Here is a 16361-nt window from a genome sequence, read left to right on the forward strand (position 1 = left end):
TGAAGCCAAGTAGAAAAAAGGAAGTGTTTACTGTAGCGACTTTTGTGACACCCTGTATTTACATATTGGCAGATACTTAAGAATATGAAAAAAGATGGAGATTCCACATAGCTTTAATTTTGGGGAGATTTCTCTACATGTGTCTTGTCTGTTTCAGTTGTCTCTCTTCAGGCAGCTGTCAAGCTCAAGGTCACAGAAGGCTCAGTTGCAGGCTACATCTGCTGACTCCAACAGAAAGCTGACAAGGAGCCAGTCGTCTGGTACCGGTGGTACCAGAGAACCTCGCTCCGGAGCCTGCAACCTCCTCTGAGTTCTCCTCAGTGTGTCTGTCTATCTGTGAATAATTTTTCATGACAATATTTTCTGAGCAAATGTACACTTTTAATGTGAGCTGTATGCGTGTTGATGAGCTGTTGCATTTTTTTATACACTCAAAATTGTCATTAATATGTCAAATCTTTTTATTTTGTGATTTTATTAGGCAAGAGGGGGTATCAGTAAAGCATTTTGATATACTGTACAGTAAATCCGAATAGATACCAACAGTGTCACACAACCTGACTGATGTCATGACATTTTGCCTGTCATTTTGCAATTTTCCTTTGCGAAAGGGGTTCTCAGTAAAGCATTTTGATATTAATCTGAATAAATGCCAATAGTGTCATTCAACCTGACTGATTTCATGACATTTTCCAAGCAGTTTGTCTCCTCAGCGTGATACAATATTCTGTTATCAGTGACTGGATTGGTGTCACAAAAGATATTTCAAACCCAACCTATGATTTTTGCTCTTCATTGTGGGCCAGATGTTCAACCAGCACATCTTCAGAGATCCTGCAGGTGGCCTTTTCTTATTACAGTGCACTAAAAGAGGCGAGAGTCTGCTCAAACTAATACCACACAAACAATAATTCGTGATCATGTTTTTTTGTAACACAACATGTAAATATCAGACTGCAGTGTGGAAAAATTGCTCTTTAAAAAAAAAACAGTTTTGAGTTTGCAACTTGAGTTTTGAGTTTATATATACTCCTCAATATGTGGCGAAGGCCAAAGATGAGAGGTGAGTCAATCGATTTGTTTGCTGAAGTCTGTTGTTGAAAAGTTGAAAAGGAAATTAGTCTTCCCACCAACAGAGGTCACTCGTGAACCAAGCGTCCTGGTGAAGTTTGTCTTCTCACCACCTCGTTGACTAATTTCACCGGATCCAGCGCCCTGTTTTTTCTTTTTTTCCTCTTTCTTCATTTTCTGCTCGTATTAACTAACAATAAACACTTTTGTGACCATTTTCAAGAGTGAAAAAGAAAACAACAACAGAATGGACGAATATCATAACGAGGTTCGTACTTAATCGCGGTGGAATAGCTAATGCTTGTTTGCAATATAGGAGTACAGTACTGAACATATTATTGCACTTTAACTAATGGTCCCAACATGGTGGGCAAAGTGGTACATTATTACTACTACTACTACTACTACTACTATGTATGTATGTATGTAATATGAAATGATCAACTTACATTCCTCATGGTTTTTTTTCTTGGCTTCTTTTGGTTGCTGCGTAATGTTCAGTATTATTTGCTCTTTTCCCCAGAAACCCAAGGGTTACACTACGCCCGAAAGAGTGATAAATAATATTGTAATAAAGTACAGTTTTGCACTACTTATTATATCGTGCTGTTTTCAGGGCTCGTTCAACACCGAAGAAGCTGATAACATTGTCAAAGAGGTAACATCTTCTCATTGTAATGAATGTTGCCAAAATAATTGCATGACTGTGTGAGAATATGTTAAAATGTTGCTCTTTCGGGGCGGGGGCTGTAAAGATGACACATTACCAACTGGTTTTAACTTTTCTATTCCATTACTAATTAGTTGCTGCATTCCCCCCAAAGGATGCCTAAGGCATATTTTAAAAGAAGCTCTGTTTGTGGCTCATATCTGGCCTGTTGCATAATCCATCCTGTGCTTTCATCTGACGTGTTGTGTGTGCGCGCTTGTGTGTTTCAGTGTATCGAGAATGTGGTGGCCAACGATGATTATAACCAGAATCTGGTGAACAAATGGACCTCTGCTATAGTAGAGCGCTGCCTCACACAGCTGGTCAAACTGGGAAAACAGTATAAGTTCATCGGTGTGTTTGATTATGAAATCACTTCATCAATTCTTTTTTGTATTGCGTGCGAAAATTTGACTAATTTAGTGTATGTGTATGATATGTACTAACGACACCGAAGCAGAAGGAGTCGTTTAGGCTATTCTGTGGTACCTTGACTTAGAAGTGACATGTCTTAAGAGTTTTTCAAGATATGAGTCATTGCCCAGCCAATTGTTTGCTTTGACTTGCAAGCAAAAATGTGAGATACGAGTGCTAGGTGGTGGGCGTGAACTGAACTCACTTCACGATGAGCAGCAGTTTGGTTCACAGACAGACAGACTTCTATGAAGCAGTGTTATAGCCCTTTAAGCAACGGCTATTTGAACACAAATGATACAACAACACAGACGAACAGTATAACAGTACTCAGGCATATATTCTTTATCCTCTGGGAATAAAAGTACTAATATTACTGCAGCATACTGCGTCACTTAGCTGTGAAACTCTTCTTCGTTTTTGTCTGTATGACTATTTATACTGCTCCCCGGTGGCCAAGGCGCTCACGCCAGAAAGAGACAAGGGTTGGAACCCATTATTGGCACAGCCATTCATTTTAAAGAGAAAAGATTATTTGTGATGTGAGTGTTTTGAGTTATGAGCCTGGTGACGGAATGAATTCAACTTGAAAGTCAAGGCTCCAATGCATTAAAAAAAAAAATTCTAAGCTACAGAGTGCAGACACCATTCTATGAAAAACAGGAGAAGCTGCTGAAAGACAAAAGCGTGCCAAAAAAGGCAAAAAAAAAAAAAAAAAAATGATCAGAAGAAGGTTCAGTTATGTGAAAGTGAAGTATAGCATTTAAGGAGAGTTTATTTTCTAACGTATTTTGTTATGCTATTATTGTATGTTGTTGTACAATACGGTAGGGTGCTATTATTCCCTATTAAAAACATGTTACAAACATTTTTGAAAATGATTAATGGCATTTCCAGTCAATTCAACAGGGAACGTTGATTTGAGATATGAATGATTAGAGTTACAAGCATGGTCCCTGAAGAAATTAAACTCGTAAGTCAAGGTTCTACTGAACTGTTTGAGAATCCTGCTTGAGGTGTTGTTTCAGCATACTATATTAGCAATTGCTATTTGTTCCCATCTTTCCTTTTTCTATTGGAATTTCACTCTTATGACTAAACTGAAATGTGTGTATTAAATTGTTTGTCTGTAGTTACGTGTGCCCTGATGCAGAAAACTGGTGCCGGGCTCCACACAGCTAACTCCTGCTACTGGGACACAGCCATGGACGGTACATAATGACAATCAGCCAGGCTGACCTAAATGACTCTTGCATGTTGTCTAATATAATCATGTCTTTATAGGTAGTTCCACAGTGAGGTGGGAAAGCCGCACCATGTACTGTGTGGTCAGCGTGTTTGCCGTTGCCACTGCTTAGAATGCAAGAGTTCATCTTTGTGTTCCTGGGAAAGAATTGAAGAACTCCAAGTGCCACTTCCATACACAGGCTGTGAGCGCACAGTATGTGTATAACTTTTTTGGACTGTACTGCGCATAATATTGAAAAGAATTGTACCACATACTGCAGCTCCAAACACCTATTTTGCACGATTGGACACATTAATTAATTACTGTGACAATAAAGCTGTTCTCTTCTATTCTACAGTGGGGCAAAAAAAAGTACTTAGTCAGCCACCAATTGCGCAAGTTCGCCCACTTAAAAAGATGAGAGAGGCCTGTAATTTTTATCATAGATATACCTCACCTATGAGAGACAAAATGAGGGGGGAAAAATCCGGAAAATCACATTGTCTGATTTTTAAAGAATTTATGAGCAAATTATGATGGAAAATAAGTATTTGGTCAAGAACAAAAGTTCATCTCAATACTTTGTTGGCAATGACAGAGGTCAAATGTTTTCTCTTAAGTCTTCACAAGGTTTTCACACACTATTGCTGGTATTTTGGCCCATTCCTCCATGCAGCTCTCCTCTAGAGCAATGATGTTTTGGGGTTGTCGCTGGGCAACACAGAGTTTCAATTCCCTCCAAAGATTTTCTATGGGGTTGAGAACTGGAGACTGGCTAGGTCACTCCAGGACCTTAATATGCTTCTTAGGAAGCCACTCTTTCGTTGCCCGGGCGCTGTGTCTGGGATCATTCTCATGCTGAAAGACCTAGCCACGTTTCATCTTCAATGCCCTTGCTGATGGAAGGAGGTTTTCACTCAAAATCTCACGATACATGGCCCCATTCATTCTTTCCTTTACACGGATCAGTCGTCCTGGTCCCTTTTCAGAAAAACAGCCCCAATGCATGATGTTTCAACCCCCATGCTTCACAGTAGGTATGGTGTTCTTTGGATGCAACTCGGCATTCTTTCTCCTCCAAACACGACAAGTTGAGTTTTTACCAAAAAGTTCTATTTTGGTTTCGTCTGACCATATGACATTCTCCCCATCCTCTTCTGGATCATCCAAATGCTCTCTAGGAAACTTCAGACGGGCCTGGACACGTACTGGCTTAAGCAGGGGGACACGTCTGGCACTGCAGGATTTGAGTCCCTGGCGGCGTAGTGTGTTACTGATGGCAGCCTTTGTTACTTTGGCCCCAACTCTCTCAAGGTCATTCACTAGGTCCCCCTGTGGGGTTCTGGGATTTTTGCTCACCGTTCTTGTGATCATTTTGACCCCACGGGGTGAGATCTTGCGTGGAGCCCCAGATCGAGGGAGATTATCAGTGGTCATTTTCTAATAATTGCTCCCACGGTTGATTTCTTCACACCAAGCTTACCTATTGCAGATTCAGTCTTCCCAGCCTGGTGCCGGTCTACAATTTTGTTTCTGGTTCAGCTCTTTGGTCTTGGCCGCAGTGGAGTTTGGAGTGTGACTGTTTGAGGTTGGGGATAGGTGTTTTTTATACTGATAACGTGTTCAAACAGGTGCCATTAATAGAGGTAACAAGTGGAGGACAGAGGAGCCTCTTGAAGTTGTTACAGGTCTGTAAGAGCCAGAAATCTTGCTTGTTTGTAGGTGACCAAATACTTATTTTCCACCATAATTTGCTCATAAATTATTTAAAAATCAAACGTGATATTCTGGATTGTTTTTTCTCATTTTGTCTCTCATAGGTGAGGTATACCTATGATAAAAATTACAGGCCTCGCTCATCTTTTTAAGTGGGAGAACTTGCACAATTGGTGGCTGACTAAGTACTTTTTTCTCCCACTGTATTCTATTCTATTCTTTTTTTATTCTATTCTATTCTTTAGTCTGCTGTCTTAGACGTGTAACACATCAGAAGGAATTTCTGTCTTGATGCACCTGATTTTCCAATTAAAAGAACAAGCACTCTTGATTTATTTTTTTATAGTTTATTTAACTGTTTTTATCCATTTGTCGGATTTTTCTTTTAACTTTGTTTCCTTTTTAATTTCTCGTTTGTATTCACGCTGATGGTGTTCAATTTATTTAATTTAGTCAGATGTACACTTTGTTCCAAATTATCAGGCATACACAGTTTTTTATTTTCCAAAATCTATGAATAATGGGGTTCACTGAATACAATTTTTAATCACGATTACATTAGGATCAATAATAAACTGGAGTTTTCTTTCACTAAAAACTACAGATGACGAACACCTCAGTGGATTTTTATCTATCCATCCATTTTTGTGTACGCTGGCGCCTATCCCACCTGACTTCGGGCGAGAGGCGAGGTAACACCCCGATCTGGTCGCCAGCCAATCGCAGGGCACATAAAGACAGACAACCATTCGCACTCAGGAAAATGTAGTCTTCAATTAACCTCCCAGGCATGTCTTTGGACTGTGGGAGGAAACCGAAGTACCTGGAGAAAACCCACACAGGCACAGGGAGAGCATGCAAACTCCACACAAGGGAGACTGGATTTGAACCCGGGTCCTCAGAACTGTGAGGCAGATGTGCTAACCAGTCGTTCACCGTGCCGCCAGTGTATTTTTATTTCTGCATATTACTCAAAATACAATGTTTCAAATTATGCACAAGTTTCATAAAGTCTAATAGCTTGTAAATGATTGCCATGTCATTTTATAGAGATCCAAAATTCCATTTCAACCCAAAAACATCTTTGCTGATCAAAGATCCCCTATTCAGTATCACCTTAACGATGCTCTTCCATTGAAATTGTAAGTCCATTGATTGTTTCTGTTCCTGTATCTCATTTGAAGATGCAAGAATTTCTTCACAGAATTGCTGATTGGAGGCATACTGCCGTCCACCCTAGTGTTCCTTTTAAGGATACTGCACAGGTTCTCAATAAGGTTGGCGTCAGGGCGTGATGGTTGCAACACCATGAATTTTTGTTCCTCTATATACCCACAGCAGCTAAAGCATCAATGGTGTTTTTCCTATCACATTATCTTTATTAGTTTTCTAAATGTTTTCATTAATACACAGAAGTAGTATTGTTCTCACATTAAAGGAAACATCAAGGGCAGCTTACAGTCCAACATTCACATTGCCCTTCCTTGTACGTCAGTTAACTGAGATAACACACATCAGCAGGTAAAAGCACAGAGTACATGAGTATATGAGTATTTGAATGTGCAGCATATATCACCTGTAATTATAATAATCACTATGTCCCAGAAATGAACATATGTTGGTCCAAAATGTGCTTATCAACCCATGAACAAAAGCAAAAGACGTTGTGAGCATGCTGGCTGAAGCTGAAGTGTATCAGTATTCACAGTGAAACAAGTAGTGTACCGAAGAAGCTATGACTCCAAAATAAACACACAAAAAAAAAGATTACAATTTGCTAATGCACAGAGAAACAAAGACCTTAAATTTTTGGAGACATGTCCTGTGGTCTGATTAAACTAAATTTGAAGTGTTTGGCGATAATGAGCATTGTTACGTTTGGAGGAAAAACAGGGAAGCTTGCAAGTCTGCGAACACCATTCCAACTTTTAATTACAGGGTTGGCAGTATCATGTTGTGGGGTTGTTTTGTTACAGGAGGCACTAGTGCTCCTCACAAAATTGATGTCATCATGAAGAAATTATGTTAAAAAACTGAAGCAACATCTCAAAACATCAGCCAGGAAGTTAAACCTTGGGCGTAAATGGGTCTTCCAAATTGACAGTGACCCAAAGAAAAGAAAAGTTAAAGTGGCTAATCATATATATATATATATATAAACGTTCTCCTGTATATCTTCCCTCCAGGCATTACATTTCCGTAGAGAGGGCTCACAGGATTCCTCTTCTAACATGTTAATTGAGAGATAATTCCCTTTCCATAGCAATAATTTTCCACTGCCGTCTCCAAAGTATACGACAGGGCAATCGACACACACTGATTTTGAGATGATCTTATTAAGTTTCTCACCTGTAGATGTTTAAATTGATGTTTGCGTGGCAATAAACACATCAAATGACATTAACGTTCCACCCTCTGATCCCATGAGATCCCCTACATTGTAAGATCCACAATCTTTTAAGCCTTTTTCGCCCCAGTTCCTAAAACCAGGGTCTGCTCTGTCTGGACGGAAGTGATAATTACTGGTATCCCATATTGGGCTGCAGCATGATAGAGGACGATTCACCCTTCACTAGTATTTTTTCATGGGATGGTGCATTGTCTTGTGGGTGTGAATTATTTTGCTGCTGAAAGTATGGTTCTTTTTTACATACATATAACATGCCATTTTTTCACCTTCAGGCACCTTAAAGCGGCCTAGCATTTCACTCCTCATTATTCCAGCCTAAAACATCACTCCGCTACATCTTTGTTGACCGCACCATTGGTGGGACATTATAGGCATCCACCAACCATCCAGAACTCGACCATACAAATTAGATGACAGTTTTAAATCCTTTTCAGGACACCCAAAGATGCTTGATATACTTAAATTTACAACCTCATTAAGGTGTTTCCCTTCAATAAGGCTCTGTTGGAAACTATCAAACTTGTTATCTATTGATATCAGTTATCTAAACAGAAATGAGAAACAACATTGTTCACAGAAATTCAAAAATGTAAATGTTAGTTGGGATTAAATCCTACATGCATAATCCTGGTCAAAGTTTTTGGCAGTGACTCAAATTTAGTTTTCAGCAAATTGGCAGTTTCAGCATTTTTAAAGAATATATTTTTTAGTCTTTACACTGATCTGATCGGTGTTATCGGTATCGGCCGATAATTAGCATTTTATGCTGATCGGTTGATCAGCTTTCATGTCATAATTCGCCGATCAGATCAATGACGTCATCAACCGGCTCCGCACAAGACATTTAACTCCGCGTCTTCGTCGCGTATGAATCCAAAAGCTAGTTCATTTTTAGCCTCGTCACGTGTCTTGGAGCATAGTACTGTATCTATCTGAAGGCCAATAAAGTTTTTTCAATCTTGTCGGTGAAAAAACACGTCGTCAGTGTGGGACTATTTTGCGGTGTGTCAGACAAACAACACGTCAATTATTTGCAGTCTGTGCACAACTGAAGTACGTCGTGGGGAACGTCATCTAAATGCTTCAAAACACAATAAATTTGATCGAGCACCTGAAGAATGTACACGAGAAGGATGCTGCGTTCAAGCAACGCAGCGTGGGAGAAAAACGGACAAACTCTGGACAACACCTGTCCATACTGTCATTAACAGTATTTATGAAAGTAATTTAATTGCAATAAAGCAATCTAATTACAGTAAGTTAGCATCCATTATTTATGTCATGTTGTAATGTTGATTTGACCTAAACTTATATCAGTGACCAATCCTTGAATGCCCCGAGAGGTCATTGATGTTTTAACTTTTGTCTAAAATGCTAAGAGAATAATTTGAGCTGGGACGGGCTCCAGCACGCCCTTGTGAGGATACGCTGTACAGAAAATGGATGGATACAGTATACAGTACACAAATATATACAATAAATGAACAAGTCATGTAAATAGACACATTGCTCCATCTTGTGATCAGATCGGTGATCGGTTATCGTTTTTCTTTTAACTTGGTGATCGGCCCCAAAATCCTGATCGTGTAAAGCCTAATATTTTTTGCATGTTTCTATTAGGTACTGGAAAAAACTACAAAGTTTAAGACTTACTGGGAAACAAATTTGCCAAAAGTGCACAGCCATACCAACATTTGTTTTTATTTTCAAAAATGTTCATTACAAAAACTGAGAAGCAATGTGAATCACAATGCCCAGATGTCATTAGAAGGGTCATTCATGTGTGCTTCTCATGTCGCCAAGATGCTGCTCGAGGCAGTATACCAGTTTTATAGTGTATATATCTGTTGTTTACATCACATTGGTGAATTCTGGTGCATCTGGCTCAGAAGGAAGAAGTGAAAATGTTCCTGCTTTCAGATGAACATTGTGTGGTTGATGGCTGGTGAGACACAAATGACTTGAGAGAGTGGAAGAGAGGCTATTGAATGAGAAAAACAGAAGCGTGGTTGTGAAACCAACGATGAATACACCGCTAAAGCAGAACAATGTCAACGTGGAAAGTACCGTGTCTGTTTATTTCACTGCTTTTGTGCAACAATGGCCCATTTGCAAAACATCTGGTAAAGGCAGATGTCAGAGTTTGAGATGCGCTTCCTCAAAATCTAAATCAAGAAATGTCAGGACCATTCTGTGCCCAATTCATTAAAGAATCCTCGAGCAAAAATTAGCTCCTTGTGATGCCACTCTTAAAAGCCATGCCGAGAATTTTCAGGGAACACGCCTGCAATTCTAAGATTTGCTCCTCGGAAAGATAAATGCTATTAAGAAAGTATCTTAAGACCTGAAAAGTGCAAGGAGTGACGATGAGAAGACTTCATTTACTGCATATGAGAAATTTTAAAACACTACAGATTAGGTTATGCAGGCATCATCTTTGGTGGTGATAATGTCAATGTTTGAAGAGCAATTACATATTTGACCTTAACAAAACGGAATAGCCCGACCATAATGAAGTTTATTTTACATAGAAGAAATCTTTTATGTGTGTGAGAGAGTTTTTTTTCTTCAGTGTTTAAAAGTATGTCATACCAAGCAACAGGGCCAACTCTGCCTGCCTGCTCACTAAGATTTAAAAAAAAAAAAAGTTTTGTCAGAGTTTCTCCTAGAGGAACTATGACTAGCTAATGGTTTTTACGCGATGTAGGCGCACATTCTCATGGCATTGAATCGATCGCAACTTGTCTGTACTGGTTTAGCATCTCATCTGAGAAGGCTTCATCAGCTCCAGTGCTAGATAGGACAGCTCTAGATAGGACAACTCCAGGCTGTAGCTGCTCGGATGAATGGCGAAACGTCTTCTAAGACAACCAGTCTAGTTGAGATCAATTTAATGACTTGGGAGTACGTATAACAACCAGGATGAATGACAATATTCACAGGCATGTCAAAGCACATCTCTTAAGGCTTTAAGACCCAGGTATCGATGGGCATGTTAAAAGTTTTCTTTGTTAAAGATGAACTTGACCTCTGCTTCTGAGTGTGACAAACACTGTTTCTCCAGCGACTTGCCCAGCTGTGGTGGCCCACATAGGAACACCCCAACCTTGGTTCTATAAAAGCACAAATTCAAGTGGCTACTTGCAAAGTCTCGTTCAGGAATCTAGATAGATAACTTTACTCAGGAGATAGATGTGATCTCACCCAGGATGCTTGGATGCAATGCTGGTAAACTCAGTGTCCCAGTTAGGCTTCCCATAAAGAGTCTTCTGCTTGAGCCCCGTGATTGGGTCATTCTCCGCCTCGTGGTGCACCCAGAAGTGGGCCGCCTATAAACAACAGGGTTAAATAAAGAACCATTCCGCTTTGAAAGGTCAGAAAAACTGTTGTATGTCAGACACCTCTGCCTCCTTCCAGCGAGTGAGGTAGATGTTGTAGCTCAGGAAGTCTATCACACTCTTCGCCGCCATCTGGCTCTCCAGCGACTGCAGCAAGTCCGCAAACCACTCAAAGGCCTGTGTCTCTGGGCAAAGCCAGTAGAAGTAGATCTGGACAGGAAAAGGATGGAAATGACCCTGGTTCATTTTCTCTCAGAAAACTATTTTGTTCACCAGCACCCCTTCTCATGCAGAAACATTCTGTTGACTAAATGATTGTAGCAAACAATGATAAATTAACTTCCTGTTATCTTTTAGCTGAATTTTAATCTGAAACCATCACAAACAATGATGCTGGTTGTAAAGTTTCAAGTTCTCATGTAGCTGTTAAAGCATTTTATCATGGTAGACTTTGACAGCTTTCTTACCTTTTGGGTGAAGACATCTTGGTTCTGAATGCGTTTGTACCACACAGACTTGAGGATGGATGCGAACGGTGTGACACCAATTCCCGCCCCCACCAGCATGACCACCTCGTATCGAAACACGTCCTCACTGGCAGTGCCAAATGGCCCGTCGATGGCCACCCTGTAAGAACCCATGTACCGGTACTCCTTAAAAGCAGAACCAAGTAGCTGTCAACATGCTTAAATCTTTGTGTTTTTTTGTTTGTTTGTTTGTTTGTTTGTTCGTGGAAGATTTTCAAAGACGAATCATTGCGTTGTGCGTGCCTAAAGGATTGGTGTTGTCTCATCCAAAAAGAAAAATGCTTTATATTTTCTAGCTGGATTGCAGCGCAACACCCATTTTATGCCGCTTAGATCCTATTGATGGTTGCTAGCATCGCTTCCGTCTGCAACACTCTTTAGATGGGAACAATTACAGTGGCACAATGGGCCACTCACCGTGAAGATGAGCCTTCTCCAACAACTGCTGGTAGGTGCAATCAAACATAATCAGGGACAATTTCAAGAAAAGATAGTGTTTTCATACTTGGGCAGTTTCCAGGCCTCCTGAGGTTCAGTTTTGTCTCCTCCGCAGGCTTCATACAACGCCTGAGTCCAGTCCCCAACAATTCGAATGTGGGCACTGAAGTAATCCTCCTCTGGGGCTGAGGTCAGGGTGAAAGGGTGCCACTCCAGTCTGGAGACAGATGGACACTGGATAAAGACGTACTGGCCCACCTCCATGTGGAAACCTTTCCTCTTCATCTGCAGCTCCAGAGTTTTGGAGGGATGCATCACCACCTGTGGGCCCCATTTTGGCAGATTGACGTTGGTGACGTCACAACTTTCTTCATTTCATTTCTTAGTGATGCGCACACACCTTAGTGATGACCACTTTTTGGTGAGATCGATAGATTCTAACAAGCCTCTCACATATGTAAAGGATCATGGGTCCCACGATCCACTTCCACGTCTGGAAAAATGCAACATGGAAGTATTATGCATACAATTCCACCTAAACCCAGCAGGCTTTGTGGTGTACCATTGGTGGGTTTCCGGCAAACTCTGGAACCCCACAGTCTGTTCCATTTCTTCCCCAGTCCTCAAACCGGTCTGCACAGACTCGTGGGTTATTTGTTGTCAGACTGGTGGATGTCTGTCCTCGCACAATCCGCCTAAGGGGTAAAGCACAAATACTGATGAGCGTCACTATAATAGAAGAAAGAAAACATTTGATTTCTGTGTTCTCCTACCCAAAGCCATGGAATACCAGTCCGATGAAGAAGAGGACAAAAAGGTGATGGGTGTACCAGAACACCTCGAAGTACGATCGGCGGATGACCTCCATGGATGAAGTGATGATGAGAATGAGTGCCAGCGTGATAACCACGCCGGTCACACCAGCGATGGTAGTGAACATGACGATGGTTGGGTTCTGTGAAAAAGTTTACATTTACAAACAACGCTCTCTTTTTGTCGCCACCTTTTGTGAAATGTGTCTTACCCACCGTTTCATTGGACCTGATGGGGTTGAGAAAGGACGCGTTGTCGCCATTGCCAAATTCAGACAGTACGAAGGGCAGAAGGCTGCTATTGCGGTTTAGCTGAGCGTCCATGAAATACTCAAAGTTGAACAAATGTGCAATGATATGCACAGCTAAAAATTGAGGTCAGGACAAGGTCATAGAGGTGACACGGGACATGATGTTAGCAGCTGGAAACAGCAATACCTGTGTGAAAGGCAATCATATATGCCACCAGCTTGTGGAAAGTGATGTTTCGGTCCAGCTGCCGAGCGGCTGTGCGGCTGCAGAACTAAACACTTATTCAGTTAGGAGAACAATTCATAGAAGCTGAAAAGCGTTGGAATGTTTGCTACCTGGATGGAGCCACGCATGAAGGAGAGTAGGTTCCTGCAGACGGGAAGCAGGATGAGCATGCAGTTAAAGTTAAGGCAGGCGGCTGGAGCTCGGGCCCATGAAAGAGCATGCTGGAAATTAGAGACTCTATTTACCTCCAGTGTCAACACACCAGCAGCAAACAGGAAATGGTCTGATACTTGCTTGTGGAATAAATCTAAATCTCCTTTCTTATGGTGTCGTGTGGTCACCCTAAGTGATAAATTCCTCTCTGCATCATGGCTTTTATTTACATTTGAAATCTGAGCAGCGGTTTCCTCTCTGGTACAGTTTGGACAGGAACTCAATTAGAACTAAATTTGAAACAACAGGATGCTGACGGTGAAGCTCAAATTAACCTGAGATGTGATGTGATACTAAAATGAGCAAGTATTAAGGAGCTAAAGCACTAGGACTTACCCCGAGCAGCACACGTGTGTAGAACCATTTGTCAACCAGAAAGGCCATGTAGAAATGGACGAAGAGGAAGGCGTTAATCCCGAGCCAAACCAGCTGAAACAAATATTAACAAGGCTTTTGAGTCCATCTGATAGCACTGTTTTTCATTCCAATATTGTTAATTAATTAGACTGCGTTCATTTGTGTCTCTAGCTACCTTCAATTACCTTTTGAGGCAACACTTGATTATTTAGACTGAGGACAAACACCAAGCTCTATGTTTCATGCTACACTTGCGTTACTTAGAGGGGGATTAAAAAGTCTACACACCCCAGTTCAAATGCCGTTTCTTTTTTTTTGCTGATACAAAGAGAGGGACCACGATAAATCAGTTCAAAACTTGTTCCACCATTAATGTGAACTATAACATTTACAACTCAATTTATTTTGTTGTTGTTGTTTTTTCAGGAGGGAAAGTAAAAAATAAACAACCAAGATAATGTGGTGGCACAAATATGTACACTCTCTTATAACTGTGAATGTGGCTGTGTTCAGAATTAACCAATCAAATTCAAACTCATGTTCAATGGGAGCCACCACACACCTTCCATCATTCAAAGTGTCTCTGATGAACCCCAAATAAAGTTCAATTGTTTGTCGTAAGCTCTTCTGAGAATTGTTCCCCTTTCTAGTAGAAGCCTGAAGGTTTTGTGTTCACACTCACACTGTTCATAATTCCCTCCATTTCATCGGACCAAAACAAAATCTCCCAAACATGTTGTGGTCCAATGAAACCAAGGTTGAACTTTTTGCCTTTAATTTCAAAAGGTATGTTTGGCACAAACATAACAACACGCGCACACACTTGTTGGCACACAAATCTACATTTTCCAAAATTGACAGCTTCTCCATCTCAGTTAATCGCTCCTTAGTATTCCCTACAGTCTGGGTGTCATCCTCAACAGCACACTATCTTTCCAATATTTCCAACATCAGCTTACTTTCACCTGTGTAACATCAACCGACTTGTCCCCAACACTGCCACTATCCTTGCTCACAGCCTTGCCACCTCCCACACCTCTCTCCTTTTCGGCCCCTCCATAAGCTCCAACTGCTCCAAAACTCCGCTGTTCGCATCATCGCCAAAACCACCTCTTCCATCACATCACCCCCGTCCGTCCTTGAGCAACTTCACTGGCTCCCGGTCAAATTTAGAATTCAGTTCAAATTCCTCTTTTACACCTTCAATGCCATTCACAACCTTGGCCCTCCATATTTATTTGACCTCCTCCACATCGCCACCCCTGAGGACCCGGGTTCAATCCCCGGCCCCGCCTGTGTGCAGTTTGCATGTTCTCCCTGTGCCCGCGTGGGTTTTCTCCGGGCACTCCGGTTTCCTCCCACATCCCATAAACATGCATTAATTGGAGACTCTAAATTGCCCGTAGGCATGACTGTGAGTGTGAATGGTTGTTTGTTTCTATGTGCCTGGATGGATGGATGTCCTTGAGGGCCACAAAAGGCACTTACAAATAAAATTTATTATTTTTATTATTAAGGTGGAATTATGAACAGTTCGGAATAGCAGTGAGTGTTAGCAGAAAACCTTCAGGCTTCTAATAGAAAGCAAAAAAAAAAAGTCAGGAAAAGCCTACTAGAACATTCTTACCTTATGTGCGTTTAATCAGAGGCACTTTAAATGATGGCAGCTGTGTGCTGACACACATTTAACATGAGTCTGAATTTGAATGTGATCAGTTAATTCTGAACATAGCCACATCACCAAGAGGGCATTCACACTTGTGCAACGACAATATCTCAGTTGTTTATTTTACTTCCTATTCTTGAAAATATTTTTTTCGAACCCATTGAGTTGTACAGGTTATAAATCGCAGTCTTGGTGGGAAACAAAAATGTTTTGAAATGATTTATCCTGGTGTCCTTTTTTACATCACAAATCCCTGGCTATATACAATACAATATATACAACCTATGTCCATATGTTGTGAATATTTGTAACACTAGCATCTTGTACATTAGTATAGAGTATACTTAAGTCAGCAAGTCAAGATTGTAGAAAGTGAAACATTCTTACAATGACAAAGATGGAGAGTCCCTCGTTGGCTGCCAAGTTTCCCATGCTCAGTGTGAGTGTGGTGCTACAGGAGAACAGAACAGTAAATGCACACTTGTAAAGCTTCAACCTTGTTGTCTGGAGCAAATAGGGAAGTGGAGCTAAAGACTGCACTCGTGAAATGTTCTCTGCCAGTTAAGTGATGTCATGTTAGCAGAGGAATTTCTTCACTGTCATCTTGGCAATCATTTATAGTAAGCAGATGAAACCTCACCGTGTTACACACTGCCATCTACGACATACTGTATGTAAATGATGAACGTCGGTATCCTTGTAAACACTGTTTCATTGACCTCACTTCATAAGGTGCCTAACGTAAGAGTGACAGCTATACTGTAGGCACAACTCCCTGGCTTCAAACTGGCCACTTGGGCGCTCACCTTTCAGGTGACCGTTGAGGAGAAACTTGACATCGGATGTTAACAGCGTGAAGGAAGTGGCAAATTTCGAAACTTGAAGCAAACAGAAGATTAGTTGCTTTAGGTTTCCTCTTTCAAACCTACTACCAGCAGAGATACACCTGAATCTCAATGACTTCAACAAATGCAAAAATATTGGG

General features: G+C 40.9%; 2 protein-coding genes across 3 annotated transcripts; one reads left to right on the forward strand and one right to left on the reverse strand.

Annotated features, from left to right (window-relative positions):
• The first annotated feature begins 1183 nt into the window (after window positions 1-1183).
• Window positions 1184-5469, forward strand: LOC133480887 (dynein light chain Tctex-type 3-like). Its single transcript, XM_061779581.1, has 5 exons — window positions 1184-1339; window positions 1688-1729; window positions 2011-2134; window positions 3328-3405; window positions 3479-5469. The coding sequence occupies exons 1-5, from the start codon at window positions 1319-1321 to the stop codon at window positions 3550-3552; spliced, it is 339 nt and encodes a 112-aa protein (XP_061635565.1). The 5' UTR covers window positions 1184-1318; the 3' UTR covers window positions 3553-5469.
• A 3754-nt stretch (window positions 5470-9223) lies between these two features.
• Window positions 9224-15921, reverse strand: LOC133480845 (cytochrome b-245 heavy chain). 2 transcript variants are annotated; one of them, XM_061779515.1, is made up of 13 exons: window positions 15764-15921; window positions 13690-13782; window positions 13251-13361; window positions 13102-13186; window positions 12880-13028; window positions 12625-12806; window positions 12414-12546; window positions 12252-12344; window positions 11919-12172; window positions 11354-11513; window positions 10950-11096; window positions 10753-10877; window positions 9224-10661 (listed from the first exon to the last, which is right to left on the reverse strand). In XM_061779515.1, exons 1-13 carry the CDS (start codon window positions 15806-15808, stop codon window positions 10544-10546), a joined length of 1695 nt encoding a protein of 564 aa, XP_061635499.1. In that variant the 5' UTR covers window positions 15809-15921; the 3' UTR covers window positions 9224-10543. The 2 variants fall into 2 exon arrangements, with proteins under 2 accessions (XP_061635499.1, XP_061635507.1); XM_061779523.1 differs by lacking the exon at window positions 15764-15921 and having other exon boundaries at window positions 10423-10661; window positions 13102-13284; window positions 13690-13763.
• Between the last annotated feature and the right edge of the window lie 440 nt (window positions 15922-16361).

This window comes from Phyllopteryx taeniolatus, chromosome 1 (assembly GCF_024500385.1).
Source record: "Phyllopteryx taeniolatus isolate TA_2022b chromosome 1, UOR_Ptae_1.2, whole genome shotgun sequence".
Lineage (NCBI taxonomy): Eukaryota > Metazoa > Chordata > Actinopteri > Syngnathiformes > Syngnathidae > Phyllopteryx > Phyllopteryx taeniolatus.

Coding starts and splice junctions, on each gene's coding strand:
- LOC133480887 (XM_061779581.1), top strand. CDS start 1,319: ATGGACGAATATCATAACGAG. Junction 1,340..1,687: donor TGGACGAATATCATAACGAG/GTTCGTACTTAA, acceptor TGCTGTTTTCAG/GGCTCGTTCAACACCGAAGA. Junction 2,135..3,327: donor AAAACAGTATAAGTTCATCG/GTGTGTTTGATT, acceptor GTTTGTCTGTAG/TTACGTGTGCCCTGATGCAG.
- LOC133480845 (XM_061779515.1), bottom strand. CDS start 15,808: ATGGGAAACTTGGCAGCCAACGAGGGACTCTCCATCTTTGTCATT. Junction 13,187..13,250: donor TCATGCGTGGCTCCATCCAG/GTAGCAAACATT, acceptor ATAAGTGTTTAG/TTCTGCAGCCGCACAGCCGC. Junction 12,547..12,624: donor CTGGTATTCCATGGCTTTGG/GTAGGAGAACAC, acceptor TTTACCCCTTAG/GCGGATTGTGCGAGGACAGA.